At 43.1% G+C, this 25441-nt stretch overlaps 1 protein-coding gene across 1 annotated transcript in view; it reads left to right on the top strand.

The window, feature by feature from the left end:
• FAM222A (family with sequence similarity 222 member A) overlaps positions 1 to 25441 on the top strand; it is a 295931-nt gene that overhangs the window by 139606 nt on the left and 130884 nt on the right. The window contains exon 2 of the mRNA XM_030219886.1: positions 20631 to 20759. Within this exon, the coding sequence (XP_030075746.1) occupies positions 20678 to 20759 (82 nt within the window). The 5' untranslated portion in view covers positions 20631 to 20677. The remainder of the gene's footprint in view (positions 1 to 20630; positions 20760 to 25441) is intronic.

Genomic DNA, 25441 nt, shown 5'->3' with positions numbered 1-25441 from the left:
ATAAAGTTGTCGGGATAAAAACATTAAACATTCATTGTAGTTGACTATACTTTTACTCAAAAAGTATTACCATATATATGCAACTATAAGCTGAGATTTTATTGTGTCCTAAAAATTGGGATTTCAGTTTATAGTTGAGTCAGCACAAATTTCTCTTCTTCCCCCATCTCCCCTCCATCACCCCTTGGTGATGGACACTTCTCTCGCTTTCCTCCCTTCCCCCCACAGTTATAGCCAATTCTCTCTCTCTCTTTTATTTCTCCCCTTTTCCCTCCACCCTCCCCGTCCTGCAGTGACCAACATAGCTCTTCTTACTGACATCCCTTTCTCTCCGACTGATCATTATTCTTCTGATGGATGGACGTCCATATTCTGATATTTTGACCTGGACGTCCATATTCGGAGTTGAGTGTCCTTTGTAAAATGCCACTCCACAGCACTTAAATGTGACCTTATAAAATGACACCTATTGCACATAAGTGCATAGCTGCCAATTTTGGTGCGTCTCAGTGGTGCTTAAGTATTGGGGCCCAGTTTTCCTGAATGGATCTTTCAATATATTTATTTATTTGGATTTTGCTCACACCTTTTTAGTAGTAACGTGGAGGGGCAAACGGGGCCAGCTCCGCAAGGGGGCGGAGCTAACTGTATTTTCAAAATACGGTTGGGGCCGGCTAAATCGATCGCCGGGTGTAGAGGAGATGGCCAGCTTCATTTTTCAGCCATAATGGAAACCGGGCCCGGCCATCTCAAACCCGGCGAAATGCAAGGCATTTGGTCGTGGGAGGAGCCAGCATTTGTAGTGCACTGGCCCCCCCTCACATGCCAGGACACCAACCGGGCACCCTAGGGGGCACTTCTTGAAATTAAAAAAATAAATAAAAGTAGCTCCCAGGTGCATAGCTCCCTTACCTTAGGTACTGAGCCCCCCCCCCCAAATCCCCCCCAAAACCCACTCCCCACAATTCTACAGCATTACCATAGCCCTAAGGGGTGAAGGGGGGCACCTACATGTGGGTACAGTGGGTTTTGGGGGGGGGTTTGGAGGGCTCAACATTAACCACCACAAGTGGAACAGGTGGGGGGGATGGGCCTGGGTCCACCTGCCTGAAGTGCACTGCACCCACTAAATACTGCTCCAGGGACCTGCATACTGCTGTCAGGGAGCTGGGTATGACATTACAGGCTGGCAAAAAAACTTTTTTTTTTTTTTTAATTTTTTTTGGGTGGGAGGGGGGGGGTTGGTGACCACTGGGGGAGTAAGGGGAGTTGATCCCAGATTCCCTCCGGTGGTCATCTGGTCAATTGGGGCACTTTTTTGCGACTTGGACCTAAAAATAAATGGACCAAGTGCAGCTGACGAAATGCTTATCTGAGCTGGCCATCTTTTTTCCATTATGGGGTGAAGCCAGCTATTTCGTAACCACGCCCCTATCCCCCCCCCCCCCCCCCCCGGTCCTGCCTTCTGTACCCTCCCTTGAAGGTTGGCCAGCTCCGTGACGAAAAGCAGTTGGGGCCAGCCAAAATCGGCTTTCGATTATACCGATTTGGCCGGGATCAGGAGATCGCCGGCCATTTTCCGATTTGTGTCGGAAGATGGCCGGCGATCTCTTTCGAAATAGTAACATAGTAGATGGTGGCAGATAAAGACCTGTACAGTCCATCCAGTCTGCCCAACAAGTGTATATCACTTATCTCCTTTCCACCCTCCGCTCTTAGCTCAAGGTGAGGCACATTGGATATTTTTCTGTCCCAGAAGGGCTCACAGTCTAAGTATGCACATCTGTCTCATTTAATCCACAAACAAACCTTTTCCGGAGATGGGAAGGTGGTAGATCCTAGAGGACATCAATTGAGGTTGAAGGGGACAGACTCGGGAGTAGTGTCAGGAAGTATTTTTTCACAGAGAGGGTGGTGGATACATGGAATTTCCTCCCTCCCGTGGGAGGTAGTGGAGATGAAAAGGGTAATGGAGTTCAAACATGCGTGGGATAAACACAAAGGAATCCTGTTCAGAAGGAATGGATCCATGGAATCTTAGCAGAGATTGGGTGGCAACACTGGTAATTGGGAAGCAAAACCAGTGCTGGGCAGATTTCTACAGTCTGTGCCCTGATCATGACTGAATAGATATGGATGTGCTGGAGTGTAAATTTTAAGGGGCTTTGACGTTAACTTCAGAACTTTTAGTACAAGGAGAGTGCTGGGCAGACTTATACAGTCTGTGCCCTGAGAATGGCAAGGACAAATCAAACTCGGTTATACATATAAAGTATCGCATACCATGTAAAATGAGTTTATCTTCATTGGCAGACTGGATGGACTGTACAGGTCTTTTATCTGCCGTCATTTACTATGTTACTATATGCATATTCAATGTAGTTATTCTTAAGACCTGACTGGCTAGGTGTGCCTCCAGGAGATAGTTGAGAAGGACTGCCGTATCCAATGTTTAAAACAGAAAATATAAATAAAAGAGTAGTTACTCCGAAATTCACTCAATGCATGAGATGCAGAACAGATAAGCATGGAGCTCTTCAGATGCATCAGAGTATAGCTATTTTCTTGCAAAGCTGCTTCTCAAGGTTAATGGAAACCTGAACTGATCGGGGGTTTAACGGGCAGCCTGCACAGTCAACAAACAGTGGAAGTAGGAAGGAAATCTGATAGAGTGACCCCCCTTTGTATGTTCAGTTTTATTGGTTGCCTATAGAGGCCAGAGTATTGTTTAAATTACACTGCATGATTTTCAAGATTCGACAAGGAATAGTTCCTTTCTATATGAGTCATTTACTTGATTTTTTTCCAATGTATTCCGCAAACATTCTTTTTTTTTTTTTTTATCGTTTTCAAAAATAAACACTTACGTAAAATAAATGTAGGTAAATCAGGAAAATTATAACAGAAAAAAAATCTCATGTCCTTTACATGAATGGATCCTCAGGAGCTTAGTCAAGATCGCGAGGCGGGGCTGGTGGTTGGGAGGCAGGGATAGTGCTGGGCAGACTTATACGGTCTGTGCCAGAGCCGGTGGTTGGGAGGTGGGGATAGTGCTGGGCAGACTTATACAGTCTGTGCCCTGAAGAACACAGGTACAAATCAAGGTAAGGTATACACAAAAAGTAGCACATATGAGTTATCTTGTTGGGCAGACTGGATAGACCGTGCAGGTCTTTTTCTGCCGTCATGTACTATGTTACTATGTTACATAAAGGAACAAAGAATTTACATTGTTACTTAGTCTACAATATATTTGATCAAGATACAAGGAAATATAAATTCTAGAATTAACTCTTTAAACAAAAACATTTTGTGAGGATAGAGACCATTCCCTACCAGCGGTTCGCAAACATTCTTTATGATCTTTTAACCAACTATGTTTTCCAGATCCTAAAGGAATAACATCAAAGAGACTTTTTTAATTCCCTTTTTTCTTATCATGCAGCTAAAGCTTGGAATGTACTATCAGAGTTTAAAAACAGAGTATAATTTTATGCTGTTTAGGAAAATGAACTCTTTGTGAATATGTCACTTTTAAAGTGATGCAATCTAGATTTTACGTGCAGAAGGTTTTTTTTGTTTGTTTGTTTTTTTTACTTCTATATGGCCCTGGGTGTCTTACCTAGTTTTTCTTGTTTGTAATCCACATTGAACTCTTTGGGTATTAGCGAAATACAAGAACAGATTGTAATGTAATGTAAAGTCCCACATGCTTATAAATCCCCTTGGCTGCCTCAGGGCTCAGGATGTTCCTGAGAAGAGGACATTTCTCTGGTAAGTGAACGCTATTTTGCTTTGTGCTTTGGGAACTTAAAGATTGGGGTTTAAAGGAGGAATTGTAGGTTAGTGTTAGGCAAAATAGAAATAAAAAAAAGCAATTTTATCAACTAATCTCCATAGTCTTTTCCACTTAGTTTTAAAAACTTTGTACCACAGCATTAACAGAGAGAATCTAGCAGGCACTGCAGGATCTAGTTTAGGCATAAGGCACCTGGACGGAACAGGAGTCTTAGTAGCTGATAAATCGCTTGGAACTGAGGGCAGTGCGGAATGCCTTATGTGACTTCGCTCCCTTTCTGGTGCTGGGTTACATTTTGGCTCCAGAAAAAGGAGGACAGATTGAGCCAGGCTAAATTTTACTTCCATTGCTTCCAATAGAAGTAAAACCCGGATGGGCTCAATCTGTCCTCCTTTTTCTGGACAACAAACAAAGAAATGAGAGAGAAAAATTAGGATATCCAAAGTTCCTTTTTCTGGAGCCATATGAGTGCCAGAAGCAAGCTGGCAGAGGGTGCCACTGTTCCTTGTGCCAATCCTGGCCGGGCCTTAAATCATAGAATCATAAGCTGTGATCTTAGACCCAATTCTCTTACATGGAACTTTTTAGCTGTTTTTCTGAAAATAGAAGATACAGCTGTCCAGTAAAAACCTATAAAGCATGACAAACAGTATGAGATTGAACAGAAGTAGATCAGGAACCAGGAGATCTGAACCTCATCTCCTGTTGACTCAGGAGTCCATGTAGACTGTATGCTCTTCAGGACAGGGACATTTTTCAAACCTTTGGCTTGGGCACTGTATAATAGGCATGAAAGGCAATTCTGTAAAGGGTGCTAATTTTGGACACAAGTAGCATGCACAGATTTATAGAGCGTGTAAATGGCACCAATAATTGGCAGTTATGTGACTAAGATTCTAGGTGCTATTGTATAAATCATATATTATGCAGCTGCAAGAGGATGTTAATGTGGGCAGAGCAAGGGCGTGTCATAAGCATTTTACCTAGCTCATGCACAACGTATAGAATACTATCAGTTCTGCACATTGCATTGCGCTTTTAGGCCTGTTGTTGAGATGACGTAAGTGGAGGAGTGGTCTAATAATTAGTGCAGTGGGCAGAAAACCTGGAGAACTGGCTTCAATTCCCACGGTGGGTCCTTGTGACCCTGGGCAAGTCACTTAAGAACACAAGTGTTGCCATACTGGGACAGACCGAAGGTCCATCAAGCCCAGTATCCTGTTTCCAACAGTGGCCAATCCAGGTTACAAGTACTGGGCAAGATCCCAAAACAGTAAAATACATTTTATGCTGCTAGAAATAAGCAGTGAATTTTCCCCAAGTCCATTATAATAATGGCTTATGGACGTTTCTTTTAGGAAGCGATCCAAACCTTTTTTAAACACCGCTAAGCTAACTGCTTTTACCACAAATTCCAGAGTTTAATTACACATTGAGTGAAGAAATATTTTCTCTGATTTGTTTTAAATTTACTATTTCTAGCTTTATTGCGTGCCCTCTAGTCCTAGTATTTTTGGAAAGAGTAAACAAGCGATTCACGTTTACCCGTTCCATTCCACTCAGTGTTTTATAGTCCTCTATTGTATCTTCCCTCAGCTGTCTTTTCTCCAAGCTGAAGAGCCCTAGCCGCTTCAGCCTTTCCACACAGGGAAGTCAACCCATTCCCTCCATTGCCCCGGGTACAAAAACAGATTGTGAGCCCACTAGGGACAGAGAAAGGTACCTGCTTATAATAAATGTAAACCACTTTGGCCGAACCACAGAAAGGCAAGTATATCAAATCCCTGATTTTTTCTAGGTGGTTGTTCCTACATTTTGGATGCCAGAGTGACTTAACGCTGGTATTCTGTAATGGCTTAGGTGAGCCTTTATGCCGTTATCAAATTGGTGCTAAGCATTCCCCTTTGTGGCACCTAAAAGTTAGCACCAGCTTATAGAATTTTCCCCGTTATAAATGAAACAGGACGCACCTCTTTAAATGGCTTTGCCTCGAAAAGAAACCGGACTTTATTTGCCTTTTACTAAAGGGTTGGCGTGCGGCAACAGGCTTACCGCGTTCCAATCCGGAACTACCGCCGGGCTACTTCAGGAGCCCGGTGGTAGTTCCCACCCACCCCAGCGCGTGCCATTTCTGGTGCTACAAAAAATAGTTTCTATTTTTGTAGCCCCGACGCTTACCCAGCGGTAATCGCTGCCCGGTTACCACCGGGTTAGCGCAGGAGCCCTTACCGCCACCTCAATGGGTGGCAGTAAGGGCTCCCCCCCCCAAAAAAAAATGGCCACGCAGCAAGTGATGGTCCCAAAAAACAGCAAGGCAATCGATCTGCAAACTCCAGTGTGAACAAACAAAACAGCAGATCAAGATAAACATGAAGATTTTATTGATATCGTATACCAGAATATTGCCCGACACAGGCCGTGTTTCGCCCAAAGGGGCTGCATCAGGGGCTAAATTATTGACTGTGCAGAAACAATGTTCCAACTGGAAATACAATTTATACACATCAAACATAAAGGACATATAATTAAAAAACCAGCAAGGTGACCACAACTGTCGTATAACGATCAACCAAACAACTCACAACTCAGATGTCCTTTATGTTTGATGTGTATAAATCGTATTTCCAGTTGGAGCATTGCTTCTGCACAGTCAATAATTTAGCCCCTGACGCAGCCCTTTTGGGCGAAACACGGCCTGTGTCGGGCAATATTCTGGTATACGATATCAGTAGAATCGTCACGTTTATCTTCATCTGCTGTTTTGATTGTCCACGCAGCAAGTGATTCACTTACCGCACGGCCATTTCTTTTTAAGACAAAATGACAGCCTTTTACTCGCTGCGGTTAAAGGGGGCCTCAGCACTCGTCAAATACACCCCCTTTTACCGCAGCTTAGTGAAAGAACCCTTCGATGAATTACTCCCTTTGCCTCTAGGTTCAGGATTTGTCACCTGCTTTAAAAAAGGGTGTTTTATGTCATAAGCATTTTGCCACCTGAGTTCTTTCCTTACTCTCCCTGGATATAGAACGCTTCAGGGTCTGGATTCTTTTCCGTCTCACCTGCTTTCTTTGCCTGTAAACCAAGCTTCCATGTCAAGCGTCTGAAATGAGAGATGAGCAGCACAATTAATGCGAGTTCTTGTAACTCTTGTTAAATACACCTACACGGCTGACAGCTTTGACAAGACTTGATCTATTCATTTTCAAGGCAAGACCGGAGGGGGAGGTGCAGGAGCAGATGTACCTTGATAAAGACTTCAGTTCTTGGCTGAATTTTGGGTGGTGGGTGAAGAAAGGATTTCAGTCTTCTCTGAAAGATAATGTAGGGTAACTTTGACAGGGTGGGATTAGCACACAGAATTTCAGTGCAGGTTCCCTTGTTGGTGGGTTGAGAAAAGGGGCCCTTACCCTGGAGGAGTTGGTATTCTTGTGTAAATCGTCCAGATGCTGGCATCGGTGGGATGACTGCTAAGGTTTAATAAGGGAGGAGACAGCAGGTAGACCAGTCTCCATGGAGGAGGAGGGGATCCAGTTTAGAGAAACGGTGATCTGGCCTTAGCTCAAGGCTTAAGCTGATGATAATGTATTCCATTTTTAGAACATTGTGTTCTTTTGAACTTCTTTGAGTGCAACTCCTTGAATGAGCAGTGGACAATTCTTTGACAGGTCTTGTTTGACAGGTCTGGCATGTCAAAAGCCCAGTCCTGTCAAGCACAGGGGCTGGAGTTCCATGGGACCACCAGACCCCATCTACCCCCGCCCCGAGCCAAGCGAAACATGGGCTGGAGGTCTGGTGGACCTCCGGTCCCCCCGACCCCTCTGACACAAGTTCTCCTGGATCTTCATCCCCCCTACCCCGCCCAGCATTCCTCAGAGGTCTCTGGTGGCCCAGTGGGCCGTGGGTCAATTCCCCCTCCCCCACCCGATGGTCTAGCGTCCCTTCCCCACCCCCCCTACCTTCAGTTGGAGGAGGGAGGTGCCCTCCCTCCTCTTCCATCGGCACTGCCTGGAAAATGGCGGTGCCCAGCCCTGCTCAGTGCATCCCGGAATGTGCTGGGCGGGGCTTCACACCATATGGGGCAGTAGCAAACGCAGGCGCCAGTATAGCACTAACAGCCTCTAGCGTCTGTGTTTGCTGCTGATCATCAACCCATAAGTTCTTTGAGGTGAGGGAGGGATGGGTTGACTTGACAGTGTCTTCTTTGTAGGTTGGAAGCACTAGGTTGGCCCTTTCTCAATGTCTTCACACAACAAGTTGAGTTAATTAGGTATTTCAGGTAGGGTTCTTTTTTGGTTTGAAGAATTTTTGTCTAATAGACATTATTCTGTGAAAAATGAAAGGCAAACTTTCTGCTTCTTGGGTACCAACCTGTAGGGTTCCTCAGGATTCCCCACTTTCACAGACTTTATTTAATATATATAGGATTAACATGGAACATGGCTTTTCTTCTAGTAGAATACATTTTTATTCATATGCGGACGATATGTTGCTTCTTGCTCCAGTCAGTGAGGTCTGGACTGATACTATTTCTCAAGTGGCTAATTGTATTACTAAGATTACACATTATAGCTCTATTCGTGGCTTTAAGGTAAACATTGGGAAAACTAAGTTACTCTGGTTAGCCCATAAAGGGACTCTAATCCCTGATTTTTTTCCACTGTCTAAAAATTTCTCTCTTAAAGTTGATTTAGCTTCTAAGGTTCTTGAGGTTATACTGGACTCCTCTCTCTCTATGAAGCTTCGCCAATTGCACCATATTAGGCATTACTTTGATAGATCTATTGTCACGTTCTTTATTCATCTTTATCTGTGAAGTTACGTTTCAGATTACAACTATTACAGAACACCGCTGCTAAACTCATTTTGGGTTTAAAAAAATTTGCTAGTGCGAGTGCAGCACTTGTATCTCTGCATTTGCTCCCAATACATTTTAGGGTTTTATTTAAGCTGACTTGTGTGGTTTTTAAGATCAATGATGGGTCACCTTCCAATTATATACTCAGTTTGGTTAAGTTTCCATCTTTTCATGGAGTGACAAGAATTAGAGATCCTTTTTCTGGCATTAGATATAAACAGATCCCGGAAAAAATCTTTTCTTTTCTATCAAGCCCCTCAGTTCTGACTTTCACTTCCTGTTGAATTTCAGAATTTCTTTTGTTATTTTTTTGTTTTGGAAGAATTTGAAGACTTTTTTTTGTTTAAACGGTTTGTTTTCTTAATTTGTATGTGATTTTTCTTTTTAGGTTTATAGCATAGTTTTTGTTAAGCACTTTAAACCACTGATAAGTGAGAGCTGGCGGTGTACAAGAAACAAAATTTCTGGTCTTGGTAGTCATACGTTGTGGTGTTCAGCTTGTGCATGGAACGCAGCCTTTAAAGTTGCTGTAAATTGCCATTACTTCTTTACTTGTGTCTATATAGGGGATTAAATAGGCCTGAAAGTAAATTACCATCCCTTGAAATAAAAGGTATTTCAATTATTTGCTGTTCCTGGGGGGAATTACTAATGCATCAGAAGAGTACGATTCATTACTGCCAAGCCAGTGAGTGGCATCTTATGTCGCTGGAAAGTAACTTGCATAATGATAGAGTGAAATATCAAAAATGTATTTTTTATTTTCTGATCACACCCACTCCCTCGTTTTGAAGAAGCTGCATCTCCTCCATTGTAGTGATAATTAGTAATAACTGGCTTCCTTTGTTCTAAGGAAAAAAAAATTTCCATGTGTCATCTTTTCAAAGGCTAAGGAGGAGAGACATTTGGAGGAAAGTGGGAAGATTGGAGCTAAAATCTTTGTTGAAGTGTATTAGGCCCGAGTCCTAAAGGAGACCTGACAGCCAGTAGTGAAATGTCTCAGCCCTGGCATATGAGATCACATCATTCCTTTTCTTATAAAACTGTATAGTTTCAGAAGCCTGATTGTAATGCATATCGCCTTTAAAATTATGAGAAATCAAAGCTTTGAAAATGGAATACTGCTAGGTTTATTGCAAGATGCACTGACACGGGGCATCCGACGCACGGCATGAAGAAAACGGCTTTTTATTGAAGATGGTAATGGGAGGAAATTGGTTTCTGACAGCGGGGAAGGGGATGGAAGAAAAGGTCCTTTTCAGAGGAAATCATCTCTTTCAGGGACACCTTTAGCAGAAAGTAAAATGGTGACTTGATGAAAAGTAGTTAGAGGATTTGTCTTTCCTTCGGAGAGCAGCCAGGACAGATGGGTGCTTAACCCACCACAGCGGAACGGGAAAATGCCTGGTAACAAGGAGCTTGTTCTGAAATTAGTATCTTAAGAAAGTAGTGAAAAAAGAAACCTTTAAAGGCATGAATACTTCATTATCGCTAAAATAAAACAGCGCAGTTTAAGTTCTGAAGGCACCTGTCTAGTATCAAATAAATTCCTCCCCCCTCCTGTTTCTTTCTTAAAATTGTATCTCTGTTACTTAACTCTTTTATGCTCTATGTGAACCCAGGAGGCCGCAGCTGGAAAAAAGCAAAGTTCAGATGTTGTGTTTTGTGCCTCAGGCTCCTGTGGAAACTTTAAACGAAAAGAGCTGAATGAATACAGTTTTAGGATGGTTACTTAACTTGAATTTATTCAGACGCAACTAGGATCATTTTACAAGAACAATAATACAGGATGAACTAGAAAGTGGAACCTTCCAATCAAGCATCCAGCCATGCAGAAGACTCTCTTGTGTTCTGCTTCTAAACTCCTTCTTAAGAGTGATGGATTTTCTCCAGATATGAGAGCAGTATCCACCTAAAGCTGTTTTAATTGCCATTTTTTATGACTTTCAGTGGTTTTCTACCCTGGAAAATAGGCTGCTTTGCTTGTGTAATATTTTGTACTGTGTTAGTGTATTCTTTTCTCTGGGCCAAACAACAAGCCCCTCATTCTTTAAAGACATGCTCCCTGCCCAGAAGAGGGAATTACAACCCAAAGATGGACTTAACAAGGACCTGGGGTTCCTAGCCCATTATAAACCATAAAGCTGTATGTCTCTGTTGATCACCCCACCCCTCACCTATCCACACCCATCCTGTTAGAATATCAATGATATGCTTTGATGTCCCCATGCATACCTCCGACCCACCCCCATCCTCCCACCCCGTCAGACTGTCATAGTAATGCTTGAATGTTTTCACTTATATACACTGTCAGCTAGCACATTTGCTTATTTCCGATCTGAGGAAGAAGGGCAACCTTCGAAAGCTAATCAAGAAATGTATTAAGTTATGTCCAATAAAAAAGGTATCATCTTATTTTCTTTTCCATGTTTTATTTTGTTTGATTTCTATTGATAACCCAAAGATGGATAACTTTGTTGTATATATATTTTTTCAGTTCAGAGTCCTTTGCAGCCTTTGTATTAAGGATTTTAAAGTTGTCATTAAACAAAAGCCCGGGCTGCTCAAAATGTAAAATTTATGACTTCTGTTAGCTTAGGCAGGACGTTAGCCCGACTTCCTTTTTAACATTTAAGAGCTGTCAAATCTGTTGTGTTTCCTCCCCATTTTCGTTGCAATTTATTGCTAGTTCTCAAATGTAACAGCAGTGAAAAGACAAATGCATGTGCTTGCTAGCGGAGGAGAGATGAAATATTGGTGATCCAGAATCTGTTCTAGAGGCACGATAAGCCTTTTTACTTCATACATCAATAGGCCTAGCTACTGTATACGGTACTGAATACGCTTTATTCAGCTGCAGTCACATTCCTCTGGCACAGAATTTAGCAATGGCTGTGGTCCAGGTTGTAATGACTGATGGACGGACAAGCAGTCGGCGAGGTCTTTGGAAACTAAACAAAACTGTGTATTGTTCTTCTTAGGAACGCCTCTCGTGACCCTTTGGAAAGCCCATCCAACAGTGCAAGTCTAGCAGTCTCTTGTATTCCGCTTTATGTCTAGCTATGTTGTATTGGTTGATGGCTGTCTTTAGGTTGCTGAAGGCCTAGTCTTTGTTATAATGGGCTGCCTGCATTTCTCCTTCAGCTGCTGGAACAGTGAGCCTGGGTGGAACTGCTGTCAGAGCTAAGAGCTAGTACAGGCAGCTTGAAGTAAACCAGAAGAGGACCTCAGTGGCGTTCCTAGGGGCGCTGACACCCGGGGCGGATCGCCGATGCGCCCCCCCCCCCATGCAGTGCGACCCCACCCTGGCGAAAGAACCCTCCCTGGATGCACGCCGCTGGGGGGAGTGTCGTGCGCCGGTCAGCGTTGTTCGTTTCCATGCTCCCTCTGCCCCGGAACAGGTTACTTCCTCAGCAGCGTGCACCCGGGGCGGACCGATTGGTACGCCACTGGAGGACCTGGCTGTGGGAACTCTTCCTCGCACCCTCTAGTGATAACTTTGAGGCTTGCCCCTTCCCGTAGAAAACCCTCAACTACCCTGCCTTCTCTCACATGCACCACCACTGTCTACCGCCATTGAGAACTTCATTGCTTTGAAGGACTTTCCCTTTTTTCCTCTCTTTATTGGTGATGCCTCTGTTCCCTACTCTCTTCTCCTTTTTGACATGCATTTCCCTGCTGTGTCATTTACAGATTCTACCCCCTACCCATGACGCATCCACCTCCATGCACTGTGCGTCTTCCTATCATTTCTTCCTCCTCATTCTGTTCTTCCTCATGAAACCATCAAGTCCTATAGAAAGAGTCATTTTCTGGCACCTGGTGCCAACCTACTTCTCTTGATCATGTGCATTTGGAAATTTTAGGATCAGTGTTAGGTGGGAGGGCAGGTGGGGGAGGGGATGCAGTGACGACAAATGTCCACTGAGGCCCAATGGTGATCTCTTCAAACTATGATAACCCATGTTAGTTTTACTTACCCCCTCCCCATAAGATGTGACTGTAGACTTCTGTCTAAAATGAGTTTTCTGAAGGAGCTTCACAGACTTGGAACGACCCTTTCTGCTGATAGACCAGTGCCACCGACAGCCATTTCTTTTCATCTTTCGTTCAGTGTGAGTTCTTCAAGGTCTTATAATAAGCATATTTTTAAATTCTGTTAGATGGCCACCCCATTTTAGAGCTGCCAAGCCTTGTGGAGCATTACAACCTCGATGGCTTTGAATTTACTAGCTTGAAAGGTTCTTTAAGGTCAATTACGCTACTGGGTGGTAATGCATTTGAGTAAAGGTTTTCAAGGTTCACTTCTTGATCTGGTAAGCTGTAAGGTACACATGCCTTACTCATGCTCTGTTGGAAATGCTGCTTCAACTCCTTTCCAAGCTGCAAGAACCACTTGGTATGTTGTCAAGGCCAAGGATAAATTAGTTAAAACAAACAGGAGCTTAAGTGATATGTCCAAGGGTACAAATTGACTGAGGGCCAGAAACTGGCCTTACCTGTGTCACGGTGACTCCTGCCTCACCCCAGCAGCATTGATTCAACATGGTGGGTGTAAGTTCTTGGCAAGGAGTTTCTAGAAGTCAAAGGGGGCCTTTTACTAAGCCGCTTAGGTACCTATGCGCGCCAATTTAGAACTACCACCCAGCTACCATGTGGCCTGGGCAGTAATTTCAGTTTTTACGCACACCGGAAAATGTATTTTATTTTCCGGTGCGCGGTGCTAACCAGGCGGTAATCAGCATTGTACGTACGCTGATGATTACCACCCAGTTGAACGTGTGAGACCTTACCGCTAAGTGAATGGGAGGTGGTAAGGTCTCAGGCCCAAAATGGAAGTGCGCCAATTTTCATTTTGCCGCATGTCCATTTTTGTCCCCCCCCCCCCCAAAAGGCCTTTTTTGCAGGTGCGCTGAAAAATGGACCTGTGCGCATCCAGTACACGCATCTACACCAGCGCAGGCCGCTTTTTGGCGCGCCTTTGTAAAAGGACCCCTTAAAATTCCAACAGTCAAAGGATTCTTCATTTTATGTGTCCTCCAATCACATTAAAAACTGTTCTGTGTCATGCAAATAAGTGGAGCCCCTTTCTGCTCTACTGCTGTGGTTGTTTAACTGGGATGAGCATGCATTTATGATCACAGTATTCAGTTCATACATGATAGTGGAGGAGTGGCCTAGTGGTTAAAGTGTGGACTTTGGTCCTGGGGAACTGAGTTCGATTCCCACTTCAGACACAGGCAGCTCCTTGTGACTCATGGCAAGTCACTTAACCCTCCATTGCCCCATGTAAGCCGCATTGAGCCTGCCATGAGTGGGAAAGCGCAGGGTACAAATGTAACAAAAATAAAATAGATACTATTGGAAATTCTAATGTTGCTACTATTGGAGATTCTACATGGAATGTTGCTATTCCACTAGCAACATTCCATGTAGAAGACTGTGCAGGCTTCTGTTTCTGTGAGTCTGACGTCCTGCACGTGCAGGACGTCAGACTCACAGAAGCAGAAGCCTGCGCGGCCACATTGGTGATCTGCATGGGCCGACTTCTACATGGAATGTTGCTAGTGGAATAGGGGGAACTGAGGAACTGAGTTTCATTCCCACTTCAGGCACAGGCAGCTCCTTGTGACTCTGGGCAAGTCACTTAACCCTCCATTGCCCCATGTAAGCCGCATTGAGCCTGCCATGAGTGGGAAAGCGCAGGGTACAAATGTAACAAAAATAAAATAGATACTATTGGAGATTCTACATGGAATGTTGCTACTATTGGAGATTCTACATGGAATGTTGCTATTCCACTAGCAACATTCCATGTAGAAGACTGTGCAGGCTTCTGTTTCTGTGAGTCTGACGTCCTGCACGTGCAGGACGTCAGACTCACAGAAGCAGAAGCCTGCGCGGCCACATTGGTGATCTGCATGGGCCGACTTCTACATGGAATGTTGCTAGTGGAATAGCAACATTCAACTCAACATTCCATGAAGAATCTGAAATAGTAGCAACAGTGGAGGACTGGCCTAGTGGTTAGGGTGGTGAACTTTAGTCCTGGGAAACTGAGGAACTGAGTTCAATTCCCACTTTCAGGCACAGGCAGCTCCTTGTGACTCTGGGCAAGTTACTTAACCCTCCATTGCCCCATGTAAGCCGCATTGAGCCTGCCATGAGTGGGAAAGCGCGGGGTACAAATGTAACAAAAAAAAAAATACAAACTAGGTTGTGTCACAGCTATTTTCATAAAGCACGGAAAGCGTGCACTATTTTGCATGGCCATTTAGCAGATGGGAGCTGAATGTTCCCTGCCCCCAACATTTTATCATTTATGGATGAAAAGATTTAAGGGCCTGCTGAGTGATTTGAGCTCAAATGTGCCAAGTGGCTTATTGAGGCGAGACTGGCAGTGCAGGGATTTGAACCTGATTAGCTCTTTCCCCTGAGTTCAGCAAGCTGGCCTCCTAGGGTGGCTTACACTGCTTAACTACCCTTCTGTTTCTGGGCACCTCAGCTGTGAACAGCTGTCTGCCTTATACATAAGCCTGATCGGTTCTGCTAAAAAAAATAATTGAATGTCAGTTTCATACGTCACAGCATGGTTCTCAGGTCTACATTAGGAACAGGCTGCTATAATTTTTCATTTTGTTTTGCATCCTTTCCCCTCCCCCTCTCTGCTTCTCTTTAGTAAATTACTGGGCCTGTAAATCTGGAGATCAAATTGTGTAGACTCTTTTGCACATGAGCTGAAACTGCTGAGGCGCAGAGTTCTGACAGGACTTAATCTCAAGGAATTTTCCAATTGTGGTTAGTGGTATCGATGAAAACGAACGTGGGGAGCAAGAAGTTGTTGTCCATCTCAGCGTGATGCTTACTTACACAGTAATGGCAAGGTCTAGAATCAAGAAAATATCAACCCGCTGTTACATGGAAGTACTTTTAGAACAAATAGGAGGAAATATTTTTTCACTCAACGAATAGTTAAGCTCTGGAACTCTTTGCCGGAGGAGGTGGTAACAGCAGTTAGTGTATCTGGGTTTAAGAAAAAGGTTTGGACAAATTCCTGGAGGAAAAGTCCATAGTCTGCTATTGAGACAGACAGCTTGCCCTGGGATTTGTAGTATGGAATGTTGCTACTCTTTGAGATTCTGCACATGGAATCTTGTCATTCTTTAGGATTCCAGAATCTTGCTATTCTTTGGGGTTCTACATGGAATGTTACCACGATTTGGGTTTCTGCCAGGTACTTGTGACCTGGCTTGGCCACTGTTTGGAAAACAGGATACTGAGCTAGATGGACCATTGGTCTGACCCAGTATGGCTACTCCTATGATCTATGTTCTTATGCTTATTCTTGGCCTTACTGACTCCTCTTTTTGGACTTTTATTTATTTATTGTCCAAACTATGGGCCCTGTTTACTAAGGCGCGCTAGAGGTGCATTAGCATTTTTAGCACATACTAACTGTGTAGGCACCCACAGTATTCCTATGGGCACCTACTCAGTTAGCGCCGCTAATTTTGTGCACGCACTAAAAATACTAGTGCACCTTAGTAAACAGGGTCCTATATGTTTTATGCTTTCTTCACTTATAATGACTGCTCCCTCCCTGTTTTAAAAAAAATATGTGGGCCCTTTTTACTAAAACTCATTAAGCGCTAGCACGATCTTAACTCGGGGGTAAGGCTTGACGCAAAAACCCGGTAAAGCATTTTATGGTCAATTGCCTGTCGTTGCATGCTAATTGCACATTATTTTTTTCTAATTATTTATGGGAGGGGGCGTGCCATGGGTGTGGAATTGGCATTGAAGGTTTATCCAGCTAGAGTGTTCTGATTAGCACGCTCTAACTAGATAACATAGTAACATAGTAAATAACGGCAGATAAAGACCTGTACAGTTCATCCAGTCTGCCCAACAAGATAAACTCATTTTACATGGTATGTGTTACTTTATGTGTATACCAGAGTTTGATTTGTCCCTGCCTTTCTCAGGGCACAGACCGTAGAAGTCTGTCCAGCACTCTTCTTGTACTAAGTTCTGAAGCTAACATCGAAGCCCCTTAAAATTTACACCAGCTCATCCCTATCTATTCAGTCACGATCAGGGCGTAGACCATAGAAGTCTGCCCAGCTCCCGTTTTGTTTCCAATTACCGGCATCACCACCCAATCTCCGCTAAGATTCTATGGAACCATTCCTTCTAAACAGGATTCCTTTGTGTTTATCCCACGCATGTTTGAATTCCATTACCGTTTTCATCTCCACCACCTCCCGCGGGAGGGCATTCCACATATCCACCACCCTCTCCGTGAAAAAATACTTCCTGACATTAGTCCTGAGTCTGCCCCCCCTTCAACCTCAATTCATGTCCTCTAGTTCTACCGCCTTCCCGTCTCCAGAAAAGGTTAATTTGCGGATTAATACCTTTCAAATATTTGATCGTGTGCATCATATCACCCATGTTTCTCCTTTCCTCTAAGGTACACATGTTCAGGTCAGCAAGTCTCTCGTACGGTTTGCAACGCAAATCCAGTACCATTTTGGAGTTCCTCAGGGGTCGGTGCTGGGGTCTATTCTGTGTAATATATTTGTGGGAGGTATTGCTGAAGGGTTGGAAGGAAATGTGTGACTTTTTGCTGATGACACAAAAATAGCCAACAGAGTGGATACCCTGGAGGGAGTAGAAACGATGAGAAGGGATCTCCGAATGTTAGAAGAATAGTCGAGGGTCTGGCAGTTAAAAATCAAGAAGAACAAATCCAACAAACCACGTTAAACCATAAACTCACTATAATAAACTTGGGTTCAAAATAATTTATCTTTTTTTATATATGCACTTTAAAATGCTATAAATAAAGTGTTTTAAATGTGCTCAGACCACACCGTTTACACCCATTATATCCCCAAGAGGAATATGTGGTGGTGTCTCAATGAAACCATCATTGCACATACGATGTTCCGCCTCCTAATATTTGTGTATGTACATACAGCTGAGCCCAAGTAGATCTTTATCACCAGTGTATGCATATATCTATAATAAATATGTATAGGTCATAGACTACTCACACTAAATACTGTTAGGCTTGAGCTCAAACCTCCGCCCATACATTATGGTGCATTCCATATTACCATCCGATACATAGATAATAGAACATACAACACAACATTTGTTTGAACCTAAAGGAAGTATATGTTAATTCATGACACCCTGATCTCACTTCCCCCACATATCTTACATAAACCAACCCACAATGCGATATACACATATATTCACACAGTTATTGCACTTCCCTTGGGGTATATTGTGCTCGTGCTTGTGGAGTGAGGAAGGGTTCCAGAGGTGATCCCACCCGGGGGATTTATGATGCATGTAAAATGGTTTAAAGGATTAGCATTTTTCCCTTTCTGATGAAGACTTTTGAAACTCGGCCAGAGTTAAAGGGAGCAGTTGTTGTGATGGCAAGATTGGAATGGATGAATGATATGTGATTTTAATGAAGCACGAGCACAATATACCCCAAGGGAAGTGCAATAACTGTGTGAATATATGTGTATATCGCATTGTGGGTTGGTTTATGTAAGATATGTGGGGGAAGTGAGATTAGGGTGTCATGAATTAATATATACCTCCTTTAGGTTCAAACAAATGTTGTATTGTATGATCTATTATCTATGTATCGGATGGTAATATGGAATGCACCATAATGTATGGGCGAAGGTTTGAGCTCAAGCCTAACAGTATTTAATGTGAGTAGTCTATGACCTATACATATTTATTATAGATATATGCATACACTGGTGATAAAGATCTACTTGGGCTCAGCATGTACATACACAAATATTAGCATTCAACACAAAAATTCAACATGAAAAATTAAATTGGTAATGGAGATTCAATTTTACCCACCGAAGTAGGTTAATTATCAACTATAACAGATGTCCGTAATTTTGCGTATAATAAATGTAGTCTTTTACTTATCTTATTTGCATTCCCAAAAAGACTCTGTAAAGTTCGTCCATGAATAAATGTCAAATATTCTGTTCGTTGATAAAAAAACACTGTCGTCAATCCAAACAGTATCAATCTCCTTAGGAGGGTGCAATCTCTTCAACCACAATCGGTTGCACTCCGAAGTAATCCTTCTGTTGGATACCTCCCACAACGGTGTTGTAATCTCACATTATCCACTCAATCCACGGATCTCAACACAGGCCGTGTTTCATAATTACTTCTTCAGGAGATCCTAAATATACACATACAAACTTACTAAACCCTATAACAAATATTAAAAAATCATTCTATCAACAATTATTTATTTAAATCTCTTACCAGCCACATTTAAGCGCTAGGCTCAAAAACCGGATAGCCCTCACTGATGACATACAGCATCATACTGAATTGAACTTCCAAACTTTATGCACAGCACCTACTTTTATACGGACATTAATAATGCCCAATCAACCTCTTTATTGAGGCCATATGGGTGAACAGTTCTCCATTTAAAAATAAACCGCTGTTCCCTACGAATAAGTTCTCTTTCTATATTGCCATAACCATCTTGCAAACAATTAATGATAACAAATCTGAAATCATTTATCGAATGATTGTGTTGAAGCCAATGGCCAACTAACGGAGTATCTATTTTTTGTAATCTAATATTACTCAAGTGCTGAGCTATACGTAATTTGATTTTCCTCGTGGTTTCACCTATGTACCACAGTTGACATGGACAACATATAGCATAGACCACATTATTAGTATTACAGTCTGTATGAGCCCTCAACTCAAAATATTTATTTAAAGACTGCACCCAGATTCGGGTAGTGCATAAAGCATACTTGCAGTAAACACATGATTTACAGCTAGTGTGTCCCCCCATTTCTTGATGACTCTTCCTTCGATCCAGTTTTTTCTTTGATAGAATCTCACCTAAATTTTTTTCTCTGTTACAAGCAAACCTAGGTTTCATTTGCAAACTATGATGAAGAGATAATACAGACCAATGTTTAAGGATAATATCTTGTAGGATATTGTAGGCACGTACATGGCTTTAAAAATGTTAATGCGCCAATAACACTGCTTAGTAAACAGGGCCACCAACAATCCTGCCCCAGCCTTGGATGGATGAAAATCTTCGATGCTTTTAGTCTCCTGCCTTCTGCAAGAACTACTTAAACCAAATCTATTGAAATAAATGAATTTTCTGGCTAGGGAAGACAGATTAATTCCAAAGTCTTGTTGCAGCTGGTTCCAGAGACATCGTGAGGTGGAGTAATTTGCAAAGGGCAATGGAGAGAATCACTGGTAGCGTTGAATCCCAGGGGGTTCTCCAGACTCGTAGGGTCTGTGGAAGGGTATTGGCACCCTAGGCAAATCTTTAGCCTTACACCCTCTCCCATTCTTTTAACTTTCAGGGCCCCGGCTCCCAGACCTCAACGCTAAAATCTGGATAATTAAGTTCAACAATCATCCAATCATCACACTTCCCACAACAATCCAGAAAAAAGCACATAATTGGAGATATTATTTTCAAATATGAAACTTCCTTTGTGTGTGTATGTGTGTCTAATGAGGGTAATTTCAAAAAGTCATTTACAACTCCTCCAGTCGTCTGGCTGTCAAGATCTGTTGTTTTGTTTTAACTGCTGCTACTCTTTGATGCCCATCTGAAGTTGCCAACCTAGGCAACTGCCTGGTTGTGCCTAATGGTTACGCCGGCCCTGCAGACCAGTGGTTGAAATGTGAAGCCAGCTGTCCTGCATTTAAATGCTGAAGTGTCGTTAGATTATTATTATTTGTTACATTTGTATCCCACATTTTCCCACCTTTTTGCTGGCTCAATGTGGCTTACATATAACGGCGTTAGCCGATTCCGGTCTGAACAAATACATGGTATGAATGAATACAAAGTGATATTGTGGTAGAATGAGGTTATGAACATGGCGTTTCATGTTTATGGTTTCCCGTTGTTTTCTTTTCAGCTTAACAATTTGCGGTGGTGACTGTCCCTGCAGCAGACACTTGAACCATGTTGGCCTGTCTTCAGAGATCCCAGAACCCTCCAGCTCAGCATCTAATTTGTCCAAACAAGGCCCTGGAGCCACGGAAGTGTAAGTAACCATACTTCAGGTTACCTGTTTGTGACTTTAGAGAATAACCTCTATTATCAGGGCTAGAGGAGCTGCAGTTGAGGTGCAGGAAGTCACCCCTCAGATTAAAGGGGGAACTCCTCCTCTCTCTCTAGCTCTCAGCCCTCCTCCTCTCCCCCCCCCCCCCCCCCCCCCCATGCTGGTAACATCTTCCCTTCTGTTGCAAAGAGAGGGGACAAAAGACCAATGCCTGGTTGGCTACTGCATACTTCTCTCCCTGTGAACCCATGATCTTAATTTTTTTAAAGTTTTATTATTTTTTTGTTTGTTTTTGCTGTGGGCCTGACTTCCTCATTGCTTATAGGGAAATGGTGAACCTGGAAGTTGGATATGGCAATTAAAACAAAAAGGTAAAATCAAGCAAAGTTGCCTGAGGGGCAAGGAGAACAGATAGGCAGTCTGAGGAGGAGAAGATTGGAGGCATCATACAGGGTGCTGAGAGCCAAAAAAAGGGCACCTACAGACCGTTGTTTGCCCATCCCTGCTTTTAGATGCTTGACAGGCTTAAAATGGTGAGGAAAATAGCTTCATTGCATCCTAGAATATGACCTTCTCCTGAACGCCTTAAATGCACAGTATGAAAACCATTAACATCTTCAGCCAAAAAGGCAAACAGGATGCTTGGAATTATTAGGAAAGAGATGGTAAATAAGACTGAGAATATTATAATTTCTCTGTGTCACTCCATGGTGCGACCTCACCTTGAGTACTGCATTCAGTTCTGGTCGCCGTGTCTCAAAAAAGATATAGCGGAATTAGAAAAGGTTCAAGTTAAAGCGACCAAAATGATAAAGGGGATGGAACTCCTCTCATATGAGGAAAGGCTAAAGAGGTTACGGCTCTTCAGCTTGGAAAAGAGTTGAGCCTACAAATAGGTGGGAAAATGTGGGATATAAATGTAACAAATGAATAAATAAATAAATATTCAAGTCGCTTGGGGGCCCTTTTACTAAGTGGCGCCAAAACATGGGCTGCGCTAGTGTAGGCTCGTGTTTTGGGCACGCACAAATCCGTTTTTCAGCGCAACTGTAAAAAAAGGCCTTTTTAAACTTTTTGCCGAAAATGAACGTGCGGCAAAATAAAAATTGGCGCGCATCCATTTTAGGTCTGAGATCTTGCCGCCAGCCATTGACTTAGCGATAAGGTCTCACTCGGTTACCGTGTGGTAATCAAGTACACACGTAGAATAACGATTACCACCCGCGCCAGTAAATAAAAATTATTTACCCATGCGCATAATAAACGGTCATTAAAAATGAAATTACTCAAGGTCCACGCAGTAGCCGGGCAGTAACTCCAAATTGACGCGCTTTGGGCGCACGTAGGCGCCCACACAGCTTAGGAAAAGCCCCCCTTGAGAAGCAGACATCAAGAAATAGGCTTTCACCATATAGAATAACTTGTTGAATCATATTCTCACCAGGGGCGTAGCCACGGGTGGGCCTGGACGGGCCCAGGCCCAGCCACTTTTCCTTCAGGCCCGCCCAGCGCCCACCCTAACAAGCCCCAACCCAAGCCATCTTTTCCTGCCTCTTCTGCTGGCTCTCCCCATCCGCGTGGTCTGTTTAATTTTAGTCCTTGAAGCACTGTTCTCCCTCCAGGACCGCACCGGCGATTCCGATAGCCTTTTGCCAGCATGCATCGTCGGGGGCGGGGCTTCTCCTTAGGCGCATCCCACCTCAGGACGCGCCTGAGAGGCCCCGTCCCCGACGACGCATGCTGGCAAAAGGCTATCGGAATCGCCGGTGCGGTGCTGGAGGGAGAACGGCGATTCAAGGACTAAAAATAAACAGACCACGCGGACGGGGAGAGCCGTCAGAAGAGAGGGAGGGGATGGCGAAGGGAGAAAGCGCTGCCAAGGTAGGCCGAGGGAGACAGAAGAAAATGCCGGGGGGGGGGGGGGAGGGAATATTTTAAAATTACTGTGTAGGGGTGGGGTTGGGAACAGCCCACCCAGGTTAATGCGGGGCCCGCCCAAAATGGCAGGTCTGGCTACGCTGCTGATTCTCACAGAGCATACTTCTCATCGAATCAGAGGTCTTGATGTGCCCATCTTCCAAAGACTGGAACCTGTCCCTCCAAACCAATAAAATGAGGGGGGGGATCTCAAAACCTGTGCTCTTTCACTCTGTGCATGTTCCTTTCATAATTCCTATCTCTATTGACAGTGAGAGTTATTTAAAGTAATTAACAAGGAGCAGGAGAATCGGGGGGGGGGGGGGGGCAATAAGCAAAAGAGGAAACAATATGCAAATTGTATTGGTTGACTTGGCCTGATTTGATACTAACCTCTAGGGACTTATAAGGATGACTGTAAACCATGGAAGCAGACCATGCAACCCATCAGCCACTCTTACTCCTGAAATATCTCTAGCCCTTTCATTAGTCGTCGTCCCCCCCCCCCCCCCCCCCCCTTGTATAATTGCTTTTCCATTTTTTGCTCAAGCTCTGCTGTGTTTGATGAGCTGGGATTCAGATAAGCAGTAAACTAGTTACATTAAAATGAATTCTAAAGGTCACCATGGTAAACCACCTGTCTCTACCAGCCTTTGTCTCCTGATTCAAGCCAGGATTAAATGTATATTTAATGAGCCTGCTTTAAGCAGGCTTATTTGACCTCTGACTAGGAAAGACACATTAAGATTCGTGAGTGATGAATGTATGTTTTAAGGAAGGAGTGGATGTTTTCTCTGTTTGGGTCTCAGATTTTTAAACATTTCAAGCTGAAGATAAATCAAACAACTAAAAGAAAACCGCGCCTTCTGTGTACACTTTGTTGTATGTGAAAAGTTCACACTCCTGAAATAATATACCTGTCAAATTAATAAGGTAACTAAGTCATTATTAGTGACATTGGCTTCTGTAAAGCAGTTAGAACAGCCATATTGAGGACAGCACAGTGCCAGATACTTGCTCATCTGGAATGAGACTATCCAACTAGGATCAAGCAGACTGCACCTAGATTGTGACATCACAAAGCAACCAGTTCACTTTCACTAGATGTAAGATCATTTATGACATCACAAGCAAGACTGAGACTATCTAACTAGGATCAAGCAGACTGCACCTAGATTGTGACATCACAAAGCAACCAGTTCACTTTCACTAGATGTAAGATCATTTATGACATCACAAGCAAGACTGACCAATCTGATTCAGTGAGAGTATGATCATACTTGACTTTCTTTTTTAAGTAATGATCGAGAAAATGTAGAGGAAGAATTTCAAATATACCCCCCCCCCCCCCCCCCCCCCAGTTTACTAAGCTGCGCGCTAATGCCAGCACAGCCCATTTGCTTTGAATGGGCTGTGTCGGCACAGCTGCGCGGCTGCTGCTAGCATGACTTAGTATTTGACTGTATGTAAGATGTTATGAGTATGTTAAGTTGTTTACCTTTGTTATAACAATAAATAAAACTTAAGATAAAAATAAAAAAAAACAGGGGGAATACTGCCGTAACTTAAGTTCTTTAATTGACACAAAATGAGTATTAATACTTCCCATGTGCGCTTTAAAAATTCTGCATAGCTCACAAGGGGTCAACGTTCTCTTAACCTTGTGTTTTTAAAGTAGGATGAACCAAAGCCATCCAGTATCACAAACTAATTGGCTAATTTGAGGGGGGGGGGGGTTACTTTTTCTGCAATCTTATCAATCCAATTAAATCTTCAAAAATATATCTATCAGGAAGGGGTAGTTCAGTTCCTAGATCTGGTTTTCTGCGCTCCAAGGTGGTTAGGGCTGTATTGTATCTGCCGCTTCATGCAAGTTACACCCATCTAAGCTTTTTTTTTTAACGCACGAAAGTTATTTATGTTTTGCTTTGAGTGGAAATTCTCTAGTTCGATTTTGTCCTCTTGCTAAATAGGGATCCTCTATGTCACCTTTCTGAATTCAATCACTATTTTGATCCCTGCAATCTCCACTGGGAGAGCATTCCAAACATCCCCTTTCCGTGATGCTGCTTTAAAATGTCCTCCTTTCAGCTTTTATTTCATATCTTCTGGGTTCTACAGTTTTCCCATCTTTGGATGAGGTTTGTTTGTTGATACTTTTCAAGTATTTAAATGTATGTGTCGAAAGGGGCAACACCTGGTGGCTGGATTTAAGAGGGAGAAAAAAAGATGATAGTCACATTGTGAGATCCAAGAGTGGGATTAACACAAACATATAATTATTTGATTCTGATAGTGTCCTTAATTTTATAAGGTTTATACCTGTTCAATAAAGAGACATTTTTAAAAATCATGAGTTACAAGATTAGTTTTTCTGCTTGTTTCACTTTGCCATTATAGATGTTTAAAAATTCTCCTTTTTTTTTTTTTAAATATATTTATTGACAACATCAATGGTAAACAACTCAACATGCTCTATTTACCCAACATACAAGCAATAAGATAACATGCTGAAACCATATAACGTATATATGTCCTTTCCCTCCCCCCACCATCCAACCCAATCCACCTCCCCCCCCCCCCCCCCCCCCCACTACTTCTAAACCCAATAACTCAGTATGCCTGGGTTGCCAATAACTCAGTATGCCTGGGTTGCCCACATTCTACAAAACTTGGAAATGTATCCAGGGACTAGGCTAAGAGTACAAGCCCGACCCCTCCCTCTCCCTACTCCTCGTCCATAAATA

Source organism: Microcaecilia unicolor, chromosome 11, assembly GCF_901765095.1.
Source record: "Microcaecilia unicolor chromosome 11, aMicUni1.1, whole genome shotgun sequence".
Lineage (NCBI taxonomy): Eukaryota > Metazoa > Chordata > Amphibia > Gymnophiona > Siphonopidae > Microcaecilia > Microcaecilia unicolor.
This window is presented reverse-complemented; position numbering and strand designations above follow the sequence as displayed.